Here is a 27202-nt window from a genome sequence, read left to right as displayed (position 1 = left end):
CTTCGACCAGTTCTTTTAAACTCTAATCAGTGCATTTGTTTAGTTCTGTGGTGTCTATACTCCAACCAAGCTATTAGTATGATGTCGCCATTCATCTTTCATGCTCACGTAGAAATGGATTCAATGTTGTTGTGCCTGTTTCTTAGAATGTGGATTAGTAACCCACACAGCAGACATCACTGATGGTTTTTTTTGGTAACAAAAGTTGGCTGCAAACAGCATGTTTATCAATCCAATACCATCTTTATTATAGCATATGAAAGGTGAACATGTAGCTCAGGTAGTAGAGTACATACACAGTTTGCCTACCCTATACACAACCCTGGGTGTGGTGGCATCTAAACTGTGCATGATGATACACATCTGTAATCATAGCACGTGGGAAGTAGAGACAAGAAAATCATGGCTTCATGTTATCTAAGCTATATAACAAGTTTAAAGCCAGCCTGAGATACATGAGACCCTGTCTCCAAAGTAAAATAAAGGAAGAAAAGAAAGGGAAAAATGTAATATATGAGTGCTTGCTATTTAAATATTTTCATGGCGTTCATTTCTTATTGTCACTATAGGATATGACCGCAAATTTAGTGTCCTAATGTACATTTATTTCTTTACAGTCTTGGGTGTCAGACATCTGATACACATGTTACTGGGTTAAAAATCAACTGCAAAACTTTCTGTGTCCCTTTTGGTGTCTAGAGTTGAGTCTATTTCCTTGCCTTCCCTGGTCCTAGAAGTCACCTACAGTGCTTGGTCCTTAGTCCAGAAAGTGTGAGCTAAGTCCTCTCATCACATCTCTCTAATTTTCTCCCCAGATTCTGTTTCACAGAGATGACTCTATTGACTGCAAAAGCCCCACTTGACTCATCTCCCTATTCTAAGGGGAGTTGATTTGCAACTTAACTGCATGTGCACCTGCACTTTTTATTTCATTGTGTCAAGGCACAGTCAGGCTCTGGGGACTAAGGGATAAACACATTTATGAGGGGATGATTCTATCTAGTGTACATGGTAAATCCTATTACAACCCATAACAATGATGACACCGAGTGGATAACTTTCCCGAAGTTTTCTTCTGCGTTTTGTTAGTTGTTTCTTTTTTTTCCTCTTCTTCCTTCCTTCCTTCCTTCCTTCCTTCCTTCCTTCCTTTCTCTCTTTCTTTCTTTCTTTTTCTTTCTCAGTGTAGCCTTGGCTGTCCTGGCCTGGCTTTGTAGACCAGGCTGGCCTCGAACTCACAGAGATCTGCCTGCCTCTGCCTCCTGAATTCTGGGATTACAGGCGTGCGCCACCATGCCTGTTAGTTGTTCTTTTAATTTTTAAAAAAATTATTATAATTCATTCAGATTACATCCTATTTGTTATCCCCTTGCTTCTATCTTCCTGTTCCTACCCTCCCTCCCTCTTCTACTCTATTCCTCTCCCTTAGACCTCTGACAGAAGGGAACCTCTTCGCTCACCAGGGTATACCTGAACTCAGTTACACCTTGAGCACTCATATAATTTACCTGGCCATTGGTCACAGTTTACTCCTAAACTGCAACTTTTTTTTTTTTTGCAGGGGCAACCTTTTACTGCCATTTACTCACCAGTACAGCCTTCTATTTAGTGTATCTCACCATCTACTCATGATCTGCTGGAGTTCTTTACACTGAACGCTGTTCTTTCATGCATATTGGATATGTCAGTTGGCAATAGGAGTGGGAATAAGAAAACAGACAGATTTTGTGCAACACAGGAGGGGGCTACCCATGCCCATCACACGTTTCACATCTGCTCCTTGGCCTCACAGTTGTCTCGCTTCTGCCCATCTTTCATGCTGGTCCAAATCAGCTTTCATTCGGCTACACCTCTGCTCAGAGACCTACAGTGCATTCCTACTAATCAGCCACATTGCATCAGAATTCCTCAAACTGGCCCCGAGGCTTTTAAGGGACTTGTTCTGCCTGCCCCTAATCTCTCCAATCTCTTCTCTCCTTATTTTCCTTTCCAGCCAAGCAACTATGCTTATCGACCTGCGCATATGGCTTGCTTATTTCCGTGCTTGCTCCTTGCCTTTGAACACATTCCACTTCTCTCTGCTAATTCATGCCTATCACTTCAAGATCTAACTTAAAACACCCTCTCGAGGAAGCTGGTTCTGATTAACTCCTTCTTGTTCTTTTCATTCCTTTTTCCATACTACATTTATCTATGGCATTTACTTCATACTGGGTTTTTTAAGAAAGAGATTTATTTTAGTTTTGTATTTGGGCATGCGCATGTGTGTGTCTTCCTTGAGAGGATGAACCTCATGTGATTCCAGAGGGGTGTGTGTGTGTGTGTGTGTGTGTGTGTGTGTGTTCCCTGAGAGGGTGAACCTCATGTGATTCTGGAGTTATGTAGGTTCTGGTGCCGTGTCTAGGTGGGTCATGTGTCCTTGTGATTCTAGCCACCCTGTAAGAACGTAGTTTCTCTGAAATGTTCATTCATGCTCATGGCTATGGGTGGATCTCTTCTACAAATAAGCAGATGGCTCCTCACTTAAGAGATACATTCTGACCCCGGTTTGGCCTCTTTCCTGCCAGACCTCTGGTCATATAGGTAGGTCTTCGAATTAGTTGTATTACAAAATCATTTGGAGTAAATGAATAATTAAATAAATCCCAAAGCCCAAGGAAATCGTCAGTTTTCACTGAGCAGTGGCGAAGACACACCTTTAATCCCACTACTTCGGAGGCAGAGAGGCAGGTGGATCTCTGTGAGTTCAAGGCTAGCCTGGTCTACCAAGCAAGTTCCAAGGCAGTCAGGATTATTATACAGAGAAACTCTGTCTCCAAAACAAAACTAAACTAAAAACTCATCAGTTTTCATAGTAGGGTCCAGGTGTCTTGATTTTTTAAAAACCTCTTGTGGAATTTCTATTGTTCTACTGATGTGGAAAATTTACTCATGGAAATATTGAAGGCTGAAAAAAATAAAGTTGAAGGCTGTTTCTCTGTTTTAAACCTTGTCTATTTCTCCACAAGCCACACTTCCTCTGCACACCCCATCTTTCCTCCTCTTTCCTTACCAGTTTATCTGGCTTTTTGCCCAACAATATCTGAGGAGAGTGGGAACCCAATGGTTGGGAAAGTGGTCACAAGCCAATGAAACTTCAACACCAAGAAGGAGCCCCAGACAATGAGAACCCTGTGACTCACAGGTGGAAAAATTAATATATTAAAGCATCCTGGGTTTTACAAAGACAAAACCAAATAATTGGTTCTTTTTTTGAAACAGCAAACACCCCACCTCTTAATCTGCTAACAACATGTACTCCTGGGAAATCCTTTAAGATCAGAAAGCTGTACCTCCTCCTGGGTGTCTGTGCCAGCTGGCAGGCAGGCCTGTGCCTGGCCCACACTGGTCACGGTTACTGTATTCAAACAGGAGTGCTGTGGAGGCGGTGGCTGACCACTGCTGCCAGCCTTGCACAGGCAGACAGCTGCTTGCCATTCTGAAGGTGTTGATCTATGGGGAAGGTTCTGGGGTCCTAGGAGAGCTGGGCTCTGGGACATGAAATGGGAAGTTGGCTGCCATTGTTCCTCCTCTCCCCACACCTCTGAATCCATGCTCAGACATATCTCAAAGTGGGTGCTCCCGGACCAATACTCATGTGGGATGGGCAGAGGTGGGTTAAGGCATTTCTTTCTGTAACCCCTGAGGCAGACAGGCAGGTACCTACAGTGGCCAGATCCTCTAAGGATACTCCAGTTATCTAGAAGTTCCACATGAGTATGACTTTCTTTCTTTCTTTCTTTCTTTCTTTCTTTCTTTCTTTCTTTCTTTCTTTCTTTTCAGTGTTAGGGATGGGATAGGAAGGCTAGCATGGGCTAGCCTTGTCCATGCTAGTCAATTGCTCCATCATTGAGCTTCCTCACCAGCTGTAATCACTTTTCCCCAAGAGCTGAGAAGATGGCTTTAGTTAGCAAAGTGCATGCATGACCGAAGTTCCACCCCTAGCATCCATGGAAACAGTGTGCAGTAGCAATGCACCTGCAACCCAAGTGCTGGGAAGGCAAAGACAGAAGGCTCTCTGGGCCTTGCTGGCCAGACAGTCTAGCTTGATTCAGTAAGGATCCATCTCAAAAAGCAAGTAGAGAGCAACTGAGGGAGACACCTCTGGATTCCACTTGCATGTGCACACACACCTGTACACAGTGAATGCACACAAATATTTCGAGACAGGAACTCCTTCCCTATGTAACCAGCATTCTCTGGACAGGGTGGCTGACCTCCTTTAATCTTTCTGTGGGCCTACCAAGTGGCTATGGATACAGACAGGTATGCAACACCATACCCAGCTATATTAATTGCATTTTTTAAAATTCAAAACATGAGCTAGCTATGTCATGTAGGCTGGACATGGAATCACTATGGAGGCAGTAATGTTCCTGATTCAGCCTTCTGCAAGCACAAGATGCAATGATCTCCATAAATTCAAATGCCTCTATTGTTGTGACAAGAATAATTGTGAAATGAGGGCTTGGGAAGCACCCAGTGCTCCAGTTCTCTGTGGAGTACTGACTCAGGTTGATCTGACACTTTATAGCTTTACATAGTGCTGTCTGGTAGTTTAAATTGGAGTGGTCCCCATAGACTCATATATTTGACTACTTGGTCATCTCTAGTTGATAGAGCTGTTTGGGAAAGATTAGAAGGTATAGCCTTCTTGGAGGAAATGTGTCATGAAGGGTAGATTTTTGAAGTTTCAAAAGCCCACGCCGTTCTCACTTAGCTCTCTCTTCCTTGGACTTGTGCCTGAAGATGTGAGTGCTTAGCTACTGCGCCAGAGCTATGCTAGCCTTCCTGCTGCCATGTTCCCTGCCATGATGGTCATGGACTCTAACCCTCTGAAATTGCAAAGCCAAAATAAATGCATTCTTTTCTAAGTTGTATTGATCATGGTATCTTAATCACAGCAATAGAACAGTAACTAAGACATGCAGACTGTCCTCTAAGGTGGTCTAAAAGTCTTAGAAGATGGAGAAGGGAAGCGATGAAGACAAAGAATTCTAGGGACAAGGCACCCCAGAATCGCTGAGCCTCAGTTCATTTGCTCTAACTCTCTTTCCTTGTCCCTCAGGGGTGTTCCTGGAGAGAAGCAGCACTGCAAAGCAGGGCTTACCTTGGCATCCATGATGCTGGTCTCCACTCGAGCCACGCCCTGATTCTCCCGGAACAGCTGGATCTTGCTGATCTTGCTGAACTCGGACAGCACAGTGGTGAGGTTGGTTTTGAGGTCAATAACATGGCTGATGCCGTGACGGGGTCCAACCAGGAGAGTGGTGGCTGACTGCTTCTCGTCCTAGTGCCCAAGTGTGCCAGGCAGACAACATTCACAGATAGAAGTGGAGAAAAGGTCCAGGCAGAAGAGGCAATGAGAAAGAGAAAGCGTGTATTATGTTGGTTCTTCTGGGGTGTGTGAAGAATCAGGGACGGGAGGAGAAATACCTGGGCTCAATGCCAGGGTTAAAATGGCAACCTTGAGGGGGAAATGGTCTGGGACCTCCCTGATACAGGATCCGTGATCCTCAGCCTAATCAAACCTTAGCTACAGCAATAAGTTAAGTGAGCAGCAGCAGGGTTGGTTTTAACAAAACTGTGATGTAGGTGAAGAAGACTGTTTTTTTTTCTGGTACCTTTAGAGAACTTTCCCTCATCAAGCCCCTAGGTACTTTCCATAGTTGCTGCAAAAGCCACGGAAAGCTCCTACACAGTCCTTTTGCCTGACTATGCAGCATTATGTCTGGCTTTTACATGCCCCCAACCGCCCCTCCCCACCAACTTTCACCTCTCACCCAATGCCAAAGCCAAAGTGGAAAAAGAGTTTTGCCTAAGGCATCCATGGTTGTTTCATAAAGGACCCCCTAGATTTATACTTTAGTAGATGGTCCAGAAGCCTGGATTCAAAGGAATGACTAGTAGGCATTTGTGCAATGGTAGGATGGTGGAAGAGAGATTTGAGGGTATGTGTGCATGAAGGGAGGGGCCAGGGGCCTTTCAGTGTTCTACAAATCCCAGTGTACAAATGGCTGCTTGTAGGTCTGACGGACTGGATTCCCTTAAATGTTGCTGACAAACTGCTTGAAGCCATCAAACCTGAGCCTTCTGCTGGCCCACTCCCTGCTATTAACATCACCCCAGGAACCTCTTATGTCTGCCTACAGGCACTTTGATAAGCAGATTTTCTCCAGTGTGCCATGCTAGCTCGACAGCATGTTCCATGGAGCATGACAAGCACCTGGAGCCAATCAGTAAGATGATTTGAATTTCTTTTTACTAGGGTCAACTAGACTGGAGCCGACTTAGGGATGATGCCAGCTGAGCCCTGCCCCACAGCATTGATGTGTAGTGCAGGTGCTGGGTAGGCAGGGGGTAGTATGGGGACTCAGGAAACCAGAACTAGGGGACTGTAGAAGTATGTATATGCAAAGGCAAAGAAATAGAACAGGGGTTGGCACACTATGACCCATGGGTCAAATGTGGTCCTTCACCTATTTCATATATCCCAAAGGTTAAAAATAAAGTTTCAAAACATTTTTTTAAAAGGCTGGAAAGAAGTCAAAAGAACCATATTTTTGACACATGAAAATTCTATGAAATTCAAATTTCTGTCTTTAAATAGTTACTGGCACAATGCAGCATCCATTTGTTCATACATTGTAGTTGTTTTCATGCTAAAACAGCAAGGCTGACTGGCTGCTACAGACATCCATTTAATCCATCAACAAAGGCCAAAAATATTTGCTATCTGGCCCTTTATAGACAAGGGTTGTCAAACTCTGGAATGGAGGGGGAGGGTGTAAAAAAAGGATTGATATGAGTCATTGGAAGCAGATGTAGTTGGCTCCCATTATCTACAGGGGATTGGTTTCAGGGCTCTGTTGTAGATACCGAAATCTATGGGTGCTTACTTCCTTATATAAAATGGTATAGTCTGCATATGTATTCTTGTGTACTTTCGAGACAAAATCTCATAGGTCCCAGGATGGCCTTGACCTTGAACTCAAGATCCTTGCTCTTCAGCCTCTAGAGTGCTGAGATCACAAGCATACAACATCACATCTGACTCTAATGTATGCTTGAAATCCCCTCAAGATTATTTACACTACCTAACACAGTGCAAATATTGTGTAAATAATTGCTATACTGTTATGTCTAGAGAATAATGACAAGAAAGGCGTGTGTATACGCTCAGTACCAACACATTTTTTTTTCTTCGACTATTTTTGATTTGCAGTTGGTTGAATCCATAGATGTAGTGGATGTTTTGAATAGGCGAGCTGACTGAACAATTGTCCCTTCAACAAAGGGCTGGTGTCCCCTCTCCCCAACGTACACACTTTGCCCCCTTCCCCCATCCCATTGTCCCACTGACCAGGCCTACTGTGTTGAATAAAACACCAGTGAAGGTTGGAAGTTCATTCAGAATTCGAAGGTACTGGAGCTTTGCTTGAATTGCGGAGCCCTGTGGAAACAACCCAGTTTGAAACAAGGATCCAGAGGAGCACAGAGAAAGAAGCCCACATTCTCCAAGTATAGTCTCAATTTCTTATGGCAGGTACTAGTCACTAGCCCACTCCATGGAAGTGAGAAGGGCCTGGGTAACTCTGGAAGAAATTCTAGGATGGATGGCTCTCACCTCCAGCTTCCCACCTACCTTTCTAAGCCCTCCTCAGACCTCTTGATCCCCATACCTAAAGCACCAAGCCGCTGTCTGTTCTTGCATCAATCTTACCACATGCCTCCAATTTCAACATCCACCTAATCTATGCATCTTTCCTAAGATTCCTCAGCTCCTTAGAGTCCCATTGACATTACCACATTCCATCTTGAGGTACCACTTGGTGCTTTCATACTGAGCACCTGCAGCCCCAAACCTGCTCTTCAGCTGAGCTTCCAGGTCTCTGTCATCATGTCTGGAGCAACTGAGCCAGAGACAGGACTCTTCCTTTATCCTCTCATTTGAGGGCCACCACAGTCACAAAATCTTGTTTATTTTACTCCCTGGTTTCCTCTTGATTTATCCATTTCTTTCCCTCTATACCACTGTTTTGACATTCCTTCCCGTGTCAGGGCTTTGGGTCTGCTTCTTTCCCTCAGTTACCTCCACTAAGTGTTAGTGGAAACATCCTAAAATACAGTAAATTTAATCACATCAGGCTCCTGCTTCAACTCCATGATTACCTGCTGCCTATAGAATTGGGCTTCCTATAGACTTGTACCTATAGAATATGGCACAGAAAGCCTTTCAAGAAACTGGCTCCTGCTAACCTCCCATGTCTCCCTCCTGTCTTTACCCCCACCAGCTCCATGCCTCTAATATTCTGTAGCTTTGCATAGGCTGAACTTTGAATAGTTCTTTTCCCCGCTACCATGACTGGCCTGTAGAGATGGATCTCCCAGCTCAGAAAAGTCTTCTAGCAATTCATCTAGATAAGCTCTTTATCTGTCCATCTTTCAGGTCTCAGTTCTGGTACTAAACATACCAGTCTTCCTCTCCTAGCCTGGGCTTGGCTCCTGTCTCTCCTGAATACCTCCTGAGTACCACCAGTACCTGCTGCTTTGTGCTGGGAATGATAGTTTTATTTCCCTACTTGACTATGCCTAACTCAAGGGCTAAAGCCAGGCTTTCTTCAGTAGAGCACTGAGGATGCATAGAAAAAAAATTTGCTATGGAGATGGTGGTGAGCACTGGTGCTCTCAGCCAAGAAAAAAACCAATCTGATTAAACATGCACAGTAAGGTGGGAATAGCTTAGCTCTCTGGGGGAAATTTGCATCTTAAAAGGGAAGCTAGTTGGTAATTCAAGAAATCTGGAATGGGTGGCATACATGGGGGTGATTGTGTCGCCTGTCTACATCTGCATGCTGATTCTAGTATTTGTCACCATCCTCCAGCCTCTTGGGCAGGAAGCACAAAGCAGATGGAGTCCTAGCAGCCTAAGAAGGCTCAGCAGGGCGAGAGGAGGCGGGGAAAGAAGTCCCTCAGAGGCAAAGACTGGTGTGTCCTAGAATGCAGAGGCCAAGTCAAATATGTACCTGAGTAAGAAAGAATGATGGACTGTGAACCCCAGTCAGAAAGAGTGATGGGGATCCCCAGAGTACCACCCAGGACCCCTCTGAGGTCTCCAGTGTTTGAACATGGTGCCTGATGGCTTCCCCTGGGTACCTTGGTGCTGCTAGAAGGATGCATTTGGTGGGCCTTCAGTTGTTGAGAGAGAGACTTCCGAAGGTTCTTCTCTTTGATGCCCTGCAGGAGGGAGGGGGGAAGAAAGGGTTCCAGGCCCCACTCCTTCCTAAAAACAGAAGAAAAGCCAGAGATTAGGGAGAGAGACAAAGTGGAATCAAGGGATAGAGATGGTCAGGAAAAGTCTGAGAAACTCTGAGAGGCAAGAAGGAAGAACAGAGACAAGAAAAAAGAAAATGAAGGATAAGGATAGGCAGCCCATGGCCACGTGTACCCAGCAGAAACTATAGCTCTAAAGTACGGGGAATAGACACCGGGGACTCACATTTTTACCCCCATAGAATGGCTATGACCTTAAAAAGCAGAGCACAGCTCAACCACTGTACCTTTTTAAACAAAGCTATTTGTCCCCTCCAGAAGGGCCCTTTCGCAACTCACTCCACATTCTTGAGTGTGATCTTCTGACTAGGCCGAGTGGCTGAGACAGTGATATAGATGTGGAGGGCAGCAAGGCCCAAAAGCATCTCTGGCTTGGGGTCCATTCCAAAGCGTTCTCGGATAACGTCATTACGACTCTGTGAGAGAGGGCAGACCAAAGCCATCAGTTAAAGAAGACATCCCTTTCCTCTCTGCTCCCTAGATATGCCCTTGGAGCCCAGAAAACTCTCATGCCACCAGCACGCCATGATGGATAAATGAAAAGAGAAGAGACAACAGGGGAGCTTTGAGTCACAGGGACACTATTTGCTTGGCTCTTAGTGGCAGGTCCACAATAAAACACAGTGGACAGAAGAGTCCAGGTTATGTGCGAATGAGACCTTTCTTTCTTCTGTTATAAGAGACACTGAACCTTTTGGGAGGGGATGTCCTGCACTCAACCACTAGTCGTACCAGGCTCTTCTACTAGTCCAGATGAGGACAAGGAGAGAAAGACATTGGGGGAGGCTCTCTGTGGGACTCTGATCCAGAAGCCCAGGGTGAGAGGTAGATTGCGGGATGGGGCAGATATTCTGTTCTTTGAGGCCCAAAGGACCAAAATAGTGATGAGTCAATATTCGTTATGCTATCTTAGGGGAAACACCTTGTATTTGATAGTAAGTGCAGGATAACCTTCCAAACTCTTAAGAGTCAACACCCTGGCAGTCAATGACTCCACCTTCCTTTGAAAAGTTGTCTTTTGTTTGAGGTTGTAATACAATGGGCTAAGGGACTATAGAGCCACAGTAGTATCACTATAGCAGCGAAAAAGAGTTGTTTTTTTTTTTTTTTAAATGACACTTCAGCTAAGTGTGGTGGCTCATGCCTATAAATTTAGCCTGGACTCCCACAGTGAATTCTAGGCTGGCCTGGTCAAGATCAAGACTGTATCCAAAAGGGGAGGGAGTGAGAAAAAACCCCCAACACTTAATATTTATCTATACAGAAAATTCAGCAGAATCTACAAAAACTATTTGTAGATTCTGTTAAAACTATTTGCTGAGAATAGCAAAATTCCAAGGCATAAAACCATGATAAAAATGTATTTCTATATGCTATCAATAAGCAATTGGAAACTGAATTACAAATCTAAGTTATTTCTCGGTACGGTGGCTCATGCCTATAATCCCAGTACTTGGAAGGCTAAGGGAAGATGATGGCTCACTAGTTCAATAGTAGCCTGGGCTACACAGTCCCAGACCAGCCTGAGTTATAGAATTAGATTATGTCTCAAAAACTGCAGCTGCAGCAGCAGCAGTAAAACAAATATAAAAATCATTTATAATGGCATCAAAATGAATAATAATAGGTAAGTCTGACAAAAATGTGTGAAAAAAAATCATACACCAATACCTTAGAAAACACTGCTGAGGAAAATTAAAGACCTCAATCAATGCAGAAATAGTTTGATCATGGGGGGGGGGGAGACTCAGTATTGTTAAGCCATCAGTTCTCTCTTAATCAATCTACAGTTTCTGTGCAATTCCAATCCAAGTCATATTAAGATTTTTAGTAGAAATTACCAAGATGGCCTAGAATGAAAACAATTTTTCAAAAGAAGAACAAAGTTGGGGACAAACACTACTTGATCTTAAGCCTTATTATAAAGCTCCAGTTATCAATAGACTGTGTTGCTGGCATAGGGATAGGCAGGTAGATCAATGGGACGGAATAGAGGTTCAGAAATAGATCTACAGATATGCAGGCAACTGCTTTCCCACTAGATTTAGATGTTTTCTTACTTATACAGACTGCTTCTTAAGAAGGGTGTAAAGGCAGCTCAGTGAAGAAAGGGTAGGCTTTTCAATGTTGGGGTCTCAACAGCTGTCTATCAATATGCCAACACACACACACACACACACACAAATATATACAGATACAATATTTACTAGATATGACACTAGAAATGCTACCCATAAAAGAAAAGATTAACAAACTGGACTTCATCAAAATTCAAACATCTGCTCTGTGAAAGACACTGTTTAGAGACCAAAAAGACCAGACACAGACTGGGAGGAAATAATTGCAAATAACATATCCAACAAATGACTTGTTTCCAGAATACATAAAGAACTCTCAAAACTTGATAATAAGAAAACAAATAACCCAATGAAAAGGCAGGCAAATGATTTGTACAGACATTTCATCACAGAAGATTCACAACAGTGAACACATGGAAAATTATCAAATACCACTTGTTATTAGGAAAATGCAAATGGAAAACTTACAGAGGTACTATTATACACTATTAGAATGACTAATGTGAAAAAAAAAAAAAGACTCACTATCCCAAGAGTTGGAGAGACTGTGGAGAAGGTAGAACTTCTATACCAAACACGAAGGGGTAGGGAATGCTACATGGTACAACCACTTTGGAAAATAGTATTAGAAATTCTTTCAGAAAACTAATCACACCATTCTGTTATTAGCTATTTACCCAAGAGCAAAGAAAGCAAATGCTTATGCAAAGACCTGAACATGACTACTCATGGAGTTTTATTTGTAATAGCACAAATATGGAAATACTCCAAAATGTCCAACATGTGTAACAAATTATGCTACTGTGAATACTATTCAAAAATAAAAATGAACTATTGATACCCTCAACAATATGGACGGATCTCAAAATCATTATACTGAAGAAAATTAGCCAGATCAAAATAAGTATACATATTGTATGTTTTAATTTGCATGAACTCTTGGAAATGAAGACAAATCTATAGTGACAGAAAGCCAGTCAGAGGCTGCGTGGGGGATGAATTACAAAGAAGCCTGAGGAAATGCCAGTGAATATTGAATATGGTCAATATTTTTATTGTGGTGACGGCTCTGAGTGACAATTTATCATTGTGTTCACTTTAAACATATGCATCCTGTTATGTGCCAATTAGACCTTAGTAAAACAAACAAACAAACAAACAAAAAACAACTTTTTTTTTGAGAAAGAAATCCAGATGAAATCCATATTATCACAGAGTGGAGAAATATGCTGGTCATGATCTTCTCATCAAATTCCAAAATATTAGAACCAAGGCAATCCCTCGAAGTTTGAATGAAGAAATTTAAGGCAAACAGAACGAGAACTAAACTAAACCACAGAATCCATTGTCCCCCTAGAGGTTTGGTTAAGGAACCTAAGGCTGAGAAATGTTCCTAACATTTTACGTTGTCAGAAAGGGCAGAAAGGACAGCCACAATGTCTCTCATTGCACAGTCCCAGGTGTCACCCTCCGAGACAGATGAAGTTTGAGGGGTTGTTTTGTTTGTTTGTTTCTCAGCAAGTGCTGCATATGTTCTGTGGGCACCAAAAACCCAACATGCCCTAAAATGAACTTAGCTCCAAATTTATGGCACTGTCTTTATTCACCTATGTAAGGACTGATACCATTGCTACTGATACTCAGCAAATCAAAGCCTTTAAATCTCCCTGGGATCCCACTCCACACACCCCATCAATCACAATCAATCACAGCCCTGATTCTGGACATCATTTTTCCTTTGGATGATAACCAGGTGACTTTCCTTTTATCATTCTTACCCACTCCTCAGCAAGATTTCTTTACCTCGACTATACATTAGAATAACTCGAGGCAATTGAAAAACATCAATTTTTGGGCTCCACTTCCAATCTGTAAATCCTCCAAATTATATATAAATCATATATTATATATCCTAGATATTTTTTTTTTGTTTTTTCAAGACAGGGTCTCTCTGTGTAGCCTTGGCTGCCCTAGACTCCCTTTGTAGACCAGGCTGGCCTCGAACTCACAGCAATCTGCCTGCCTTCGTCTCCTGAGTACTGGGATTAAAGGCATGCGCCACCATGCCTGGCCCTAGATAATTTTTTAAAAGGCTCCTAGATATTTCTTTTTTTAAAAATTATTTTATGTGTATGTGTGTTTTGTCTACATAATTATCTGCATACCACATATGTGTCTAGGCCTTGGAGCTTCTGCAACTAGAGTTATAGATAGTTGTGAGCTACCATGTGGGTACTGGGAATTGAACCCAGGTCCTCTGGAAGAAGAGCCAATGCTCTAAACCACTGAGCCATCTCTCAGGCCCCTCCCAGATAATTCAAATGTGTAGGTATGGTTAAGGACCCACTGTCCTGAAGTGGTTCCACCTTCTCAAAGGCTTTGGCAGGGAGAATACTAAACTCTCATGGAGAACAGAATGTGGTAATGCCTGCTTCTAAACCCAGCACCTGGAAGGTGTTAGCAGGAGTATTAGAGGTTCAAGGTTATCCTCAAGATCCACAGTGTATTTGGGGTCAGCCTGAGATATATGAGGCCTTGCTGTTGTTTTGTTTGTTTGCTTTCTTTATTTCATTTGTAAAAATCTCATGGAGCTTGTTAAAACCAATCATATCGAATTTGCCTATCTAACAAGTTTCCAGTTGCTGCTGTTGCTGGTTCAGGGCCCCCCGCTCTGAGAAGCACTGCCCAGCTACCAGAATAAATTCTATACTCTCCACGGCCTACCAAACATTCACTCCCTGGTTCTTAGCTCTCCAATTTCATTTTCTATTGCTTCTTATATTACATCCTGTACTGAAGCTGCAATAAATCATTTGCTTTCTTTTTTTTTCCCCTCAGCATGCCTTTGAAAATGCAAGGGCTTCCGCTTGGAATACGAGTCTCTCCCCCCCACCCCCTTTTCCATCTTACTACATAGCAAGCATTCATTCATTCTTTACAGCTAAGAGTATACACATATCTTTTTCTCTGTGACACCTTCATTGTCTTTCTCTCATGTGGGGCTGGAAGACCGCTTCTTGGATGTCTTTATTGATATTGAACCCTGTTTGAGGTTATATTTACTGATATAGGAATTCTGGTGAAAGAATTCTATGATTTCTTCAACACTGAATGTCAAAACTTGTTCCAGAGTATGGCTTCAATAAATATTTCTGAGTGGAGTGAGTTCCCAATCATCTCCTTACTGAACCTAGGTATTGAGGAGCGGGGAGGGAGGTGAGAGTTCACAGAACCTGAAAGAACTTGTTAAACCTTGGGATTCTGTGGAAGTACCAGAGTTACTAGGGTTGCTTGTTTCTGAAACCTGATGGGCTCTGTGTGGACATGTAGATAGTGCTTTCACAGTCAAATTCAAGTCACCAGAGCAGCCAACTTGACCATGGACTTCAATAGTAGCAAGAAAGGAAAGGTCCTTCAGAGCAACCTGGAAGTTGAACTTACATAGCAACTTTATTTTGGTGGCAGAACTGCCTGCCTGTTTGCTTGTTCACTGGTCTATCTTTCTGTCCCCAAGTCAGACTCTACCTGGATGTATAGGTACTCAAAAGCAGCAGGGTCCCGACGCAGCAGCTCCACGGGGTCCTTGGGAAAGAAGCTTATTCGGAAGAGGCATTTCATCCCATGGTAGTGTGTCCGCTGCACCACCTGAGACCCAAGGGGGAGAGGGTGGGGGAAGAAACCATAGAATTAATGACTGGAAGTTGGCCAGCAGCTTGGTGGCTTCCTAGAGTAGAGCTTATGGATGAGCTAGGCTCACCTGGGAAATTCATATTCAGCATTCGTCTCTCATCCTAGGGTTTCCTTTCCCTGATTCCAGTTACTCATGGATAACCTCAGTCCAAAGTAGAAAATCCAAGAACTAAACAATTCAGAACGCTTACTATAGTATTCATTTATAATTACTCCTTTTTAAATTGTTAACTTATCAATGAAGCTTTTTTTTTTTTTTTTTGAGACAGGGACTCACTTTGCAGACCTGATTGGTCTGGAATTTGCTATATAGATAGGCTGGCCGGTCTTGAACTCATAGAGGTCTCCCTTCCTTGGTTTCCTGGGTGCTAGGGTTAAAGGTGTGTGTCCCATGCCTGCCTGTGCCTAGTATTTTTTTTTTTTAAATCACTTATTTAGGACATGGTCTTGATCAAGAATGGGATCTATGTGGTAACTCATGCTTATATAATCCCAGTATTGGGGGGCTGAGGCAGGATGATCATCACAAGTTTGAGGACAAGAGCCAGTTGTCTCACCGCTCCTCAAAAAGAACTGAGTCTAAGCGCTAAGATGGGAGGTAGGAAGAGGGAGCTACTGAGAATCTATCCAATTCTTCTTGCAGACAGGCTTAACATCTTACAGACTACTTGATGCCTAGAGAGTTCGAAGCAAAGCCTGAAAGACTCATTTGGAGATACAGATGAAACACGCTGGTAATATACTGGTAATCGCTGAAGCTGGAAGATGGAGAATAAGGATCATTATATTAGATTCCATATACATATGGTGTATGTTTGAAATCCCACTTGGGACAAGTTTGTCTCCGGGGCTCAGTTACTGGCGGGGATAGGAGGTGCTTCAGCTCTCCAAACAGGCACTGCCTTTCCTCTCCTGCCTATATTGTATTCGAGCCGAGACTTGAATCTTTTGAAAACTGCCTTCTTTCTCTGTGTGAATCTGATTTGTTTGTTTTGAGACAGGGTCACATGTGGCTCAGGCAGGCCTTGCACTCAAACTCGATGTCTAGTCATGGATGACCTTGAATTTCTGGACCTCCTGCCTCTACCTTCCAAGGTTGGGACTACAGATGTGTGTCACCATGCCCAACAGCAAGAGAGATCTGTAGAGTCTGGTGTGTGCTGGCCAAATGATCCACCGAGGAGCTGCTTGCCCAACTTCGTTTCTTTGCTACTGAGGTACTCTGTATGTAGCCCAGGGTGACTTCATACTACAGATCCACCTGCCCCCCATTTCTCATGTGCTAGCTTTCAGGAGTGTGCTATCTTGATGTGTTGGGTTTATGAGTTTTGTTTGGCTTCCACAGACTTTCTAAAGGCTATTTCTTCCTACTTTCCCCCTTCAGCTTGTTCCCACCCTATACCAGGAAATACTGGCTGGCCTGCTCACCTCTCTGATGTTCCCTGGTGGTTTGCTATTGGTGACATGCCATCCAGAAAACCTAGATTTCAACAGTCTTTCCCCATAAAGTGTGGCTAGGAGGATGAGATAGTTTGTCTTCCTCTACTTTGGAAGACGATGGAGATAATGTGCAATCTATTCCTGTTTGTTTGTTTTTTTTTTTTTTTTGTTTTTTTTTTTTTTTTTTTTTTTTGAGACAGGGTTTCTCTGTGTAGCCCTGGCTGTCCTGAAACTCTGTAGATGAAGCTGGCTTCAAACTCACAGAGATTCCCCCTGCTTCTGCCTCCCAAGTGCTGGGATTAAAGGTGTGCACCACTATGCCCGGTGCAATCTATTCTTGCCCCAATGTAGTCCATTCCTAACTACCACTTGATTCTAGTTCTGACCTTTCTGTATCACAGCCCTCATCTAAGAGGCCAAATTTCGTCTTAGGAAGGAGAAGGTTCTAGCAGGTGGTGTTTCCAGAAAATGGGACAGTTGCCAATAGAGATCAAGACAAATGCCTTTGTTAGGTCACACAGTGCATCAGTCGCTATCTGGAGATGAATACTAACTGTCTTAGGTAACATTGGTCTGTAGCTAAGAGGAAGAGTGATGTATAAGTCCTTTGGTTCCATTCACAGCAGTATAAATACACATACACACATATACATATGCACATATATATACACATAAATACATATACATAACACATGCGTGCACATGTATCATATATATGCACACACATATGCATATACACATATATGCATATACACATACACACACATGTACACACACATACATACACACATATATACACATACATACACACACATGCACATATATACATACACTCCAGCTCTGGGAGTTGGTTGACTACATCATGATGAATCTTCTAGAGAAGCAGTGTCTTGGATGTTCTTCTCTAGCACTGGTCACATGCAGTGACAAAGCCAGGATAAAGGGGTAACTTACATAAGCCAGGGGCTGCTTGTCCTGAAGAATCAGGAACTTGTGATTCTGTTCTGGCCCAGTATACTCCAGGACAAGAGCAAAATGCTCAATGTACCTCAGGGAGAGACGGTCTTGTAAAGTCGCCATCACATCCTGTAGAAGGAACACATGAGGAGTTATTGGAAATCAAACACAATAGTCCCGTGGAAAAGCCTTTGTAGTGGCCGAGGTACTGAATTCTAGGACCAGTAAAGAGCCTCATGAGTGTTGCCAAGCGGCCTGGGCCCTGGGGAACACCAAAAGTCCAGAAGGTACAAGTATGTGTCCCTGAAGTTTGATGTCATGACATACAGTAAATGAGGCTGTGTCCTTCCCCCTTGTATGCCTTCACCCTTTCCTCTTCCCACTCTCTTTCTCGCTATTAAGTAAATCATTTGTTGAATGTATATGGAGTGCCAGGCACTGTGTTGGTTTTCCTCTCACCTCTCAAGTCAGAATGGCCGTTTGGGTTTGTGTGTTAACTCTTAAGAATGAGCAAGAGCCAAAGCTGTTTCCGTGATTAAAAAGTATACTTTTTCCGGATTCATAATCTAAATCAAATGACTTGAGCTCCCGGCAAAAAAAAAAAAAAATGTTCATTTTTGGCCATAGCTAGTTTTTATAGACGATCAATTTAGCAGCTTGAAAAATATGTCCACAAAGAGGAACAATGTCACGTGTCTGGAGTACAGTCATAGATCTGACTACTTTTGGGCTCCGTCTGCTCTGCTGCCCTACTTTTTTAATACTAGGGCTTCTGAGAGCATACTGGTGGGGGCTGCTCAAATGTCAGTTCTGAGGCTTCTGCCATCTATTTGCTGTGGCTTCAGCATCCACGCTGGCTGCAGTGTGTATGTTTACACAGTCAGGGCTCAACTCTCAAAGGCTGGAGGGAAGCAGGCTTGGGAGTTCAGAGCTCCCTGACAGCCAGGGCTTGCCAAAAAGTCCCCTCGGTATGAGATAGTCAGTCATTTGAACAGAGTGCTGGGTACTTGAGAGGCTTTCTTTGTGCTATTCATGTAGTCACAAAGGCCTGAGTGTTACTAGAATGCTGCTGTAGACAGATGTGGGTTTTTTTTTCCTTCAGTTAAGTTGCATTAAGATTGTGGAAATCCAAGCCAGTGATTGTCAACTGGTGTTAAATGTGTAACTGCCACCATGCCAGACTGTCATTTCATTCAGTTACTTCCTTGGGACAAGTGGCTTGGAAGACTGTCAAGATTCTAATGAAAAGCCATGCACCTTTCCTGAAATGCAAAGTGAGACTGAGTGTCACAGGTTGGCACTTCCCGGATGCCACAATGGTAGTGGCAATGTGAGGAGGGGAGTGCTCTGACCTTCTAAGAGGAAAGGAGGTCAGTTCTCTTAGGGTGTTGACAAATCCACAATAGGTATATTAACCCAGGAAGGGAGATTCTGGCATTTGGGTAGCCTAGTTATGCTTCAATGTCTTGTTTCATAGCCTTTGCCCCTCCATAGCTAAGAGACCAGGCTATAGCTTCCAAAGGAATGCACTTGGGTCTCAGGCTCCTTAGAGACACCTACCTAGGCCTAAGCCTTCCAAAGAAACTTTGGATAGGACAATTAAGTATTCAGGGACTGTTCTGTCCCCTGAAGGATACTTAGCATCTCTGACCTTGAGACACTAAGTGCGAGCAGCATGACATATCATAGGATGACCCCAAACCCTCTTAGACATCCCTCAAACTGGTACAGGAATGATCAGTAAACTCTGGTAGAAAGTACTGGTAAGGCCATTCTATGCAAGGGTTTTCTGGCTGAGGTTGTTCCTTCTTCTCCCCTTATTTCCTTCCAAAAGGGTCTCCCCTTGTAGCACAGGCTGGCCTTGAACCTGTAATTCTCTGGCTTTAGCCTCCCAAGTATTAGGTTTACAGGTCTGTGTCACCATGACTGATGGGATTCTTTATTTATGGGGTCACCTTGGCCCTTACATGGGAAGCACAGGATGGCAGTGGGAAAGGTAGGTTTCCTGGGCAGGTGTCAAGACTGCCCAGCAGTCTGGGCAGCATTGGTTGCATAAGAACATTCATTAATGGGATGGCATTCTCCTTCTGGCAAGAGTCCAGAAGAATCAGAGATAGCGTGCAGAGCGAACCTCAGGTAAATCACATCACCGCCTCTACTCTTCAGGACTAAGAATCACTAGGACTTTTTGACGCCTGGCTGAGCTGTTAAGAATCACAGTTCAGTAATTGCTCTTCCTGTGAAAAGAATTGCCAAAGGGCTGTGGCTGGATCTTTCAACCCTTGCTTCAGTGCTTAAGATTTGATTGTTATTTACAAAGCAAGACATGGGTAAGCTAATCTCCCAAGAGATCACATTTGTTTATTTGTGTGTATAAACTTCGTAGGTGTTATTGTAGCAACACAAATCATGTTGACTTTATAAATGACTTAATGATCTCCCTATTGTTTAGCTCCTAAGAGTCCAGAACATAAGTAGTTGACAAGCAGATGTGCAATTCATGTGCACATGTGCACACACACACACACGCACACTTTTACAATAATTAGTATACAGCTGGCATGCAATTTTCTACTACCAGCCTCATCTGTTTGTGCAGCCTTGCACTCCAGAACCTGGAGCGATCAAAGGCAATCTTATTCCAGCAGCGAGGCCACTGTAAGCCATCTCAGAGGAACACAAACAAGCAATTACCCCAGGTGAGAGGACTCCTTCCCTACCTTAACAGTGGTCCGGCCATCAAATGTGAATGACTTGATCTGCCCATTTTCTAGGAAAACCTTCAGGACGTTGGGGATGAGGAGGAGAGCTTCCTTCTTCATCATTTTCTATGGATACACAGGAAAGGCGGGGTACGCAGAGAGGTTTGTAGAAAGGAAGGGGAAGAAAGTTTGGAGGTAGGGAGCCAAAGGGGTGTAAGAACAAAGAGACAGAGGAAAGAGCACATCAATAGTAATGCCACTTGCAGATCAGAACAAAATCCCCAAGAAGACATTGAGCCAGATCTAAAGTGCACTCCTCATTTTCTCTCATTGGGTATTTGAAGTCTCCTGTAGTTTGATGCTCTGGATCAGGTGAGACCATTATACACAGCGTAAACTGCTCATGGAGGGGTTTCTTTGGAAAATCAGGCCCTTGACAAGCCCATCTTTGCCTTTCTTCTGCCATTATCTGGTGCTTGGGAGGGTGTGCAGAGCCTTTCTTATGCTAGGCAAATACTCTACCACTGAGCCACTTTGCTAGCTCCTTGGGCCCCTTTTATTTTTCTTTGACTTTTGAAGAAAGGTTCTTACTATGTAGCCCCAGCTAGTATGGAACTCACTGTATAGACCAGGCTAGCCAAAGCTCACAGAGATCCACCTGTCTCTGCTTCCCAAGTGTTGAGATTAAAGGTGGGTACCACTATGCCTGGTTCTTTGGGCCTGTTTAGACCTGGATCCTGTCCACTTCTCTGGATTCATGTCTTACCATTGCTAGAAACCTCACTTCTTTCATGCCTCCATATCTGTGATAATTCATCATTCAGGGACGGCCTTACTCCCTTTAGTGGCCTTCACCCTGAGACACTAAGTGCCCATAGCACAAAAAAATAATCGTGACGACCAAAACATATTCTTAAACATTTCCAAAGCTCCTTGAAAGTGAGCTGTAGTGATTCTGACTCAGAACCACTCACTGGCAAAGCCCGTTTCTGAGCAGCTAAGTCCTTAACATACGGCTTCCTGGAACAGGAGCTCATTTTTAAATAGTGAATGTGAATTTCTCAATTAACAAAAATTCAATTGAATAACGACCATTCTTTCTGCCTTCTACTTTTTCTCCCTGGAAACCTCCTATTCAACTTCCAAAATCAAGCTCAAATAAATATTCTGTAAAGCCTTGGTCCAATATCAAAAGATCTGGTCTTCCTATGGTTTTTTTTTTAATAGCAATCTGTCTGTCTCTGTCCGTCTGTCTGTCTCTGAGACAAGGTTTCTCTTTGTAGGCCTGGCTGTCCTGGAACTCTTTTACACCAGGTTGGCCTTGAACTCATGGAGATCCACCTGTCTCTGCCTCCCTGAGTGCTATAATTTAAGGTGTGTGTCACCACTACCCAGCAACACACACAGGTTTTTGTGACAGTCTTCCTATGTTGCCCAGGCTAACCTCAAACTCACTACTCTGCTTTTTCTAACTCTCAAATGCTAAGATTACAAGTATGTGCTACCTAGGCTGGTTTCTGTTTGCTTTTCCCCCTCTGCATACTAGGACTACAAACATGTATCACCATGCCTAGCTTCCAGCAATATTTCAAAGAACGTTTGTCATTTACAATCAAACAGTAAACTCAGAGCACAATGACCACGTCCAGTGATCTTTGTGGTGCCAGCAAGGAATAGCATGGTTGGCACACAGTTGGGTGCTGAATAAGTGACTGCTAAATGAATGAACAGGAGGTGCTTACTAAATGCTTACTTGAATGATTAGATTCACAAGGAGGATGCACACATTTCCTGGACCAGCATCATCCATTCTATGGGTACTTGTAGTGCATAGACGGGCATTCTTTAACTCAGTGGCGACCATCGAGCCTCTATTGCATATTCAGCTCATGCTGAGCACACAGACAGCCACAGCAAAGTAGATGCCCTAAGATGGGCCTGGTGGCACACATCTTTAATCGCAGCAATTAAAGCAATTAAGAAGTACAGGGTGGTAGCTCTCTGAGTGGGAGGTCAGCCTGGTGTATAGAGGGAGTTCTAGGACAGCCAGGGCTACACAGTGAGACACTGCTTCAGAGAGAGAGGGAGAGGGAGAGGGAGATGGGGAGAGAGAGGGGCGGAGGTGGGGAGAGAGAGAGAGAGAGAGAGAGAGAGAGAGAGAGAGAGAGAGAGAGAGAGAGAGAGAGAGAGAGTCCAACTTCAATTCTTGCTGCTATCCCCTGTCATGTAGGCACATTATGAACCTCAAACAAACAACTGGCATAAGGCAAGTAAAGCTTCTGTACAAGGCTGATTGGGTTCTGAGTTTGAATGAGATAGTTGGTGTAGATTACAGAGAAGCCTGAGTAGAACAGTTCAGATCCATCAGCTGTCTAGGACAAAGCATCAAATAAGCAAGCCCTCCTGAACTTGCGTGTGACTGACAGCGGTGGGGAGCCAGGAGGCAAGTTTGGATAGAGTCAAACCAAGGAGGAAAGCCATGGATGTCAATTTGGTAAAGTGTGATGATGATGTCCAGGCCTTTCTGAGATGCCCCACTCCTGCCAGGCCCAGAGGCCCAAGCTCCCCAGGCTGATGACGCTCAGCGGTGGCAAGTTTTATTTAGCACACTGGGTTGGACTCAGATAATTACTTAATTGATTTTGCTTAAAAATAGAGTTGGCAAGGAACGCCCACAGGATTTATTTTTGTTCTGGCTGCTTAATAAAGCCTTGGAACACAAGGGGAAGGGGATGATGGGGCAGCCTGCAGCCTGGAGCCACCTGGCCTTGGCCTCCCCAGGTCTCAACAGACTGCTATGGTCCACACAAGCAATGACCACAAGGGTGGGAAGATGAATATGTTTTCTCTCGTAGACAGAGTCTCAAGCCAAGCCTAGGGCCTGTCCGAGAGAGAGGAATGAACTCTGGATAGGTTCTGGCTGCCCCCGGGGGATTGCTATTCTGGTTGAACTGGGGATGGCTTGTCATTCTGCCTATGGCCTAGTGAGGTATGGAATTTAAAGGATGGAAGGGGGGAAAAGGAGAAAAGAAAAGAGGTAAAGGAGGGCAAGAGAATATCGAGTCTCTTCTTGGTAACTTGCTATCCTTCCTCTGAGTGCCGCCAGGGCTCCCCATCCAGGGGACGTGGTCAGAAAGGGGCACCAGAGTTCGTGTGAGAGTCAGATCTCACTCTCCACTCAACGGTGGAGAATATCATGTTCGTAGGCTAGGTCTTGGTAGGGGTTCGAAGTTTAATGCTTATATTCTCCTTGGCTGGTGCCTTAGTTTGAGGAGGACCCCAGGACCCAGATCTGCCTGTCATAAAGTTCTTATTGTAGGTTTCCAGGACTCTGTGGGTCCTACTATTTCCCCATTCTTCCATGCTACTCTCGCCTAAAGTCTCAATAGGATGTCCTCTCCTCTGACCCACTTTCTTGGTAAGTAAAGTTTTTCATGGTACTTATCCCTTGGACTAGTGTTTTGACATAAGTGAGTATATACCATTTGTCTCTTTTTGCTTCTGGGTGAACTCACTCATTATGATAATTTCTAGATCAATCAATTGGTCCACAAATTTCAGGAATTCCTTGTTTTTAATAGCTGAGTAGTATTCCATAGTGCAAATGTACCACAGTTTCTTAGTCCATTCTTCTACTGAGGGACACTTAGGCTGTTTCCATGTTCTGGCTATTATGTATAAAGCAGCTATGAACATGGTTGAACATATGTCCCTTACCAAGAAGAGACTCGATATTCTAAGAGCATATATAGGGGGAGGAGGTCTCCCTCAATCACAGACATAGAGGAGGGGAGAAGGGGAGAAGTGGGAGGGAGGGAAGAATGGGAGGAAACAGGGGAAGGGCTAACAATCGAGATGTAATATGAATAAAATAATAAAATGAAAAAAAAAGAAAATTAAGATGCTAAGCAAACTTAATATCATCAAATAAAACAACTGTATGGAAATGTAAAAAAAAAAAAAAAAAAGGAGGGCAAGAGTTCCTCACCGAGTGTCCTGGCCTTGGCTGTAATTTTGAGGTGGGATAGGATACACTTGTCCATATGTTGCAAACTCAATGCTTATGCCCTCGAAACTTTCAACAGTTCAGGACACCAACTTCTCATTGGTGACTTGGACTTCGCCATTTGTTTCACTCTGACCAACAGGGGCTCAGTCCTGTCCCCTCTGCTCTCTGCTCATCACTCCTCACGTCTCTTTAACCGTTTTCTCTTGGGATTGACATGGATCCTGAGTGGTAATTAGACAGTATTCAAGTTGTCCTTTGGGCTTCCCGGTCTTCCTCACAAAGGGATGCAGGAAAGCATGGGCTGGGTTTGGGGAAGAGGCAGGGGATAGAAGAAGGTGGAAGACACTTTTGTCCTCTCTTTTCTTTGAGGGTGGCTCTACCTCAGAGAACTGCAAAAATGCTTGGCATCCTGCTGATTTCTCTGCTCATTCTGGGACTGCAGCTGTGTCTCAGTACATAAATGATCCGGCTTCCTGACAGCCCATCCTGCCGTAGCCTACAAAAGCACACCAGTGACTGTTAGCTTCTAGCTAGCTCTACTCCCACTGGGACATCACCAACTTCTGCAGCTTTCTGAGGGGGGAGGTCTGGGCTGGAATTCATAACTGCTGTACACACCAATTTCTCCTCTCCACATACATCTTCTCATCTACACATCTGGGGCAGGTGGCTTAAGGCACGCACATTCTATAGACATCAAGAAACCCACGGCTTGGCCAGGAATGCCTAGATTGGCAGCTGCTCTTTGAGATGATGCCACACAGCAGGAAACTCACCATAGTCTCAGTCGTCGCTGTTTCCCCCCAAAACCCCCACCCCACAGAAAGGTTGCCAGTGGCAGGGAGCAGGTATTCCTTTTGGATCCCTTCTGGTGCCTAGGAAAAAGTCAGTGACTTAAAGGCGAGTCTGTATCATTTCTGGTAGGCATTTATCCATCAGCACAGTCTTCTTCAGTCAAGATGTGGAATTGCAGAGCCACTTCAATGTGAAGAGAGTTCAATTTCACCAGCCACTTGTTCTCTGGGTCCTCACAAAACCATTACTTCCTTCCTGCTTCTATCAAGCGGCCAAAAGATGTTTATGGAACACTTGCCCTGAGTGTATGCTATTGTGCTAGGGATGGAATTTTCTCTAAGTACCATGAAGATCCAGAGGTGAATCAATATGTTTTCCCCCTCCCTCGCGGTCCTTTCTGGATGTCACACACTCCTCTCTCCTCAGTACCCACTAAATCAGAACATCAGGATCCTTCTGCTCCAACCCCTTCATAAAGGCCTCCACTGCCAGAAGCTCCGACTGAGACCTCGATAGCCGGGTTGATTCTGGCCAAGGATAGAGGAGGGAAGCCAAGGCAGCACTTACTGCATCTGTTTCTCCAATTGCCACCTGCTCAGAAAATCGGACCTTCACAGGATTGGACCTCAGCTTGGCCTTAGTTGCAGCGCTGATGAAGGCAGATTTGGGAGACTGGAAAAACAACAACAACAACAACAACAAAACCCCAAAGGGCTGATGAGCTCTCCATTTCTTTGTAATATTAGAGCTAAGATGTCTCACCTGTAATTCCAAGCACTCAGGAGGCTAAGTTGGCAGATCATGAGTTTGAGACCAGCCTGGACTCCCATTGTGAGACACTATCTTTAAAAATGTGTGTAATAATGTCAATGTATATGTAAAAAGTAAAACAATATTTAATAATAAGAAAGAAAATATAGAGATGAAATAGTGTTGAGAAAATTACCTGTATAAAATTGCACTTCAATTTTTTGAAAGAATGTAAATAAAATTCTTTTACAATATAAAAAAATTCGAGTACAGAGATATTTTGCCTTACTGATTGATGAGTCAATAGACAAGTAAGTATTGATTACCTATTAAGTGCAAGGCAGTGTACTACAAGACAGCGTGCTAATTGTCTCCCTGTATGATTGGTGTGCTGTGTAAAACCTGGGCAGGAATTGAATTTGGATAAACTGAATCTCATTATGAATGCTCTAAGCCTGAGGAGGTTTGAAAAAAAAAAAAGACTTCACTAATCTTATACATTGAATTTTTACATATTCAGTTTTCTGAATATGGGATTGACTTGAATAGTAGATTTTATTGTGTGTGAATACAAACTTCCCAGAGGATTTACAGACATAATCTTATTCATCTCACAGATATGCCCCTAGAAAAAAAAAGACTTATACCAAACATTTTTGAAATCTGAGAGAGAGGAAACCCAGCCCTCCAACATGACTCATCCTTACTTTCTGAACTATGCAGGAAGAGAGATATGAGCGATTTAGCTCAGTGCCCCTGGCTTTCTACTTCTGAAGGCTGCATCACTCTGTTTATTCAACTCTGCATGAAATGTCCAAAGAATCTGTCAGGCTCTCTTATTCTTGAAAACTTTCCCAAAATTCAGCAGGAAGCATGATTAGCAAACACTGTAAACTACAGTCAGCTCTTGTTACCCACAGCTTTGCATCTTTGCGTTCAACGAAGCACAGATTAAAAATACACAAAACACCACCACCAATACCAAAATCTCTGTCTCTACTGAACATGTACAGACATTTTTTTCTTGCCTTCATTTCCTAAACAACCCAGCGTAACAACTATTTACATAGCATTTACTGTGTATTCAGAATCTTAATTCATCTTGTGATGATTTGAAGTATTTGGGATGATGTGGGTAGATTCCATGTAAATACTATGCCATTGTATACATATATAAAGGACTTAGAGCATCCATGGATTTAGGTATCTAAGGAGGCATCCTGGGACCAATCCCCCATGGAGAACAAGGGAAGTATTCTTCAGATTCTAGTCTTCTGCTGAGTTGCAGACAGCCTAGCAACTGGGAAATGGGAAATGCAAGTGTCATGCTGAAGTCTCTCATCTTTAGGGGTACTTATTTATTCATTTGACTTAATTTAAGGGCATCTTATCATGTGCATGGCAATTTTCTA

At 43.5% G+C, this 27202-nt stretch overlaps 1 protein-coding gene across 5 annotated transcripts in view; it reads right to left on the bottom strand.

The window, feature by feature from the left end:
- Frmpd3 (FERM and PDZ domain containing 3) overlaps window positions 1-27202 on the bottom strand; it is a 151634-nt gene that overhangs the window by 27291 nt on the left and 97141 nt on the right. For all 5 annotated transcript variants that reach the window (XM_051141715.1, XM_051141717.1, XM_051141718.1 and 2 more), the window contains 8 exons: window positions 25608-25712; window positions 20255-20362; window positions 17532-17663; window positions 14973-15092; window positions 9649-9785; window positions 9193-9319; window positions 7400-7489; window positions 5147-5326 (listed from right to left, as the gene is read on the bottom strand). In XM_051141715.1, coding sequence (XP_050997672.1) covers window positions 5147-5326; window positions 7400-7489; window positions 9193-9319; window positions 9649-9785; window positions 14973-15092; window positions 17532-17663; window positions 20255-20359 — 891 coding nt within the window. In that variant the 5' untranslated portion in view covers window positions 20360-20362; window positions 25608-25712. The remainder of the gene's footprint in view (window positions 1-5146; window positions 5327-7399; window positions 7490-9192; window positions 9320-9648; window positions 9786-14972; window positions 15093-17531; window positions 17664-20254; window positions 20363-25607; window positions 25713-27202) is intronic.

Source organism: Acomys russatus, chromosome X, assembly GCF_903995435.1.
Source record: "Acomys russatus chromosome X, mAcoRus1.1, whole genome shotgun sequence".
NCBI lineage: Eukaryota > Metazoa > Chordata > Mammalia > Rodentia > Muridae > Acomys > Acomys russatus.
This window is presented reverse-complemented; position numbering and strand designations above follow the sequence as displayed.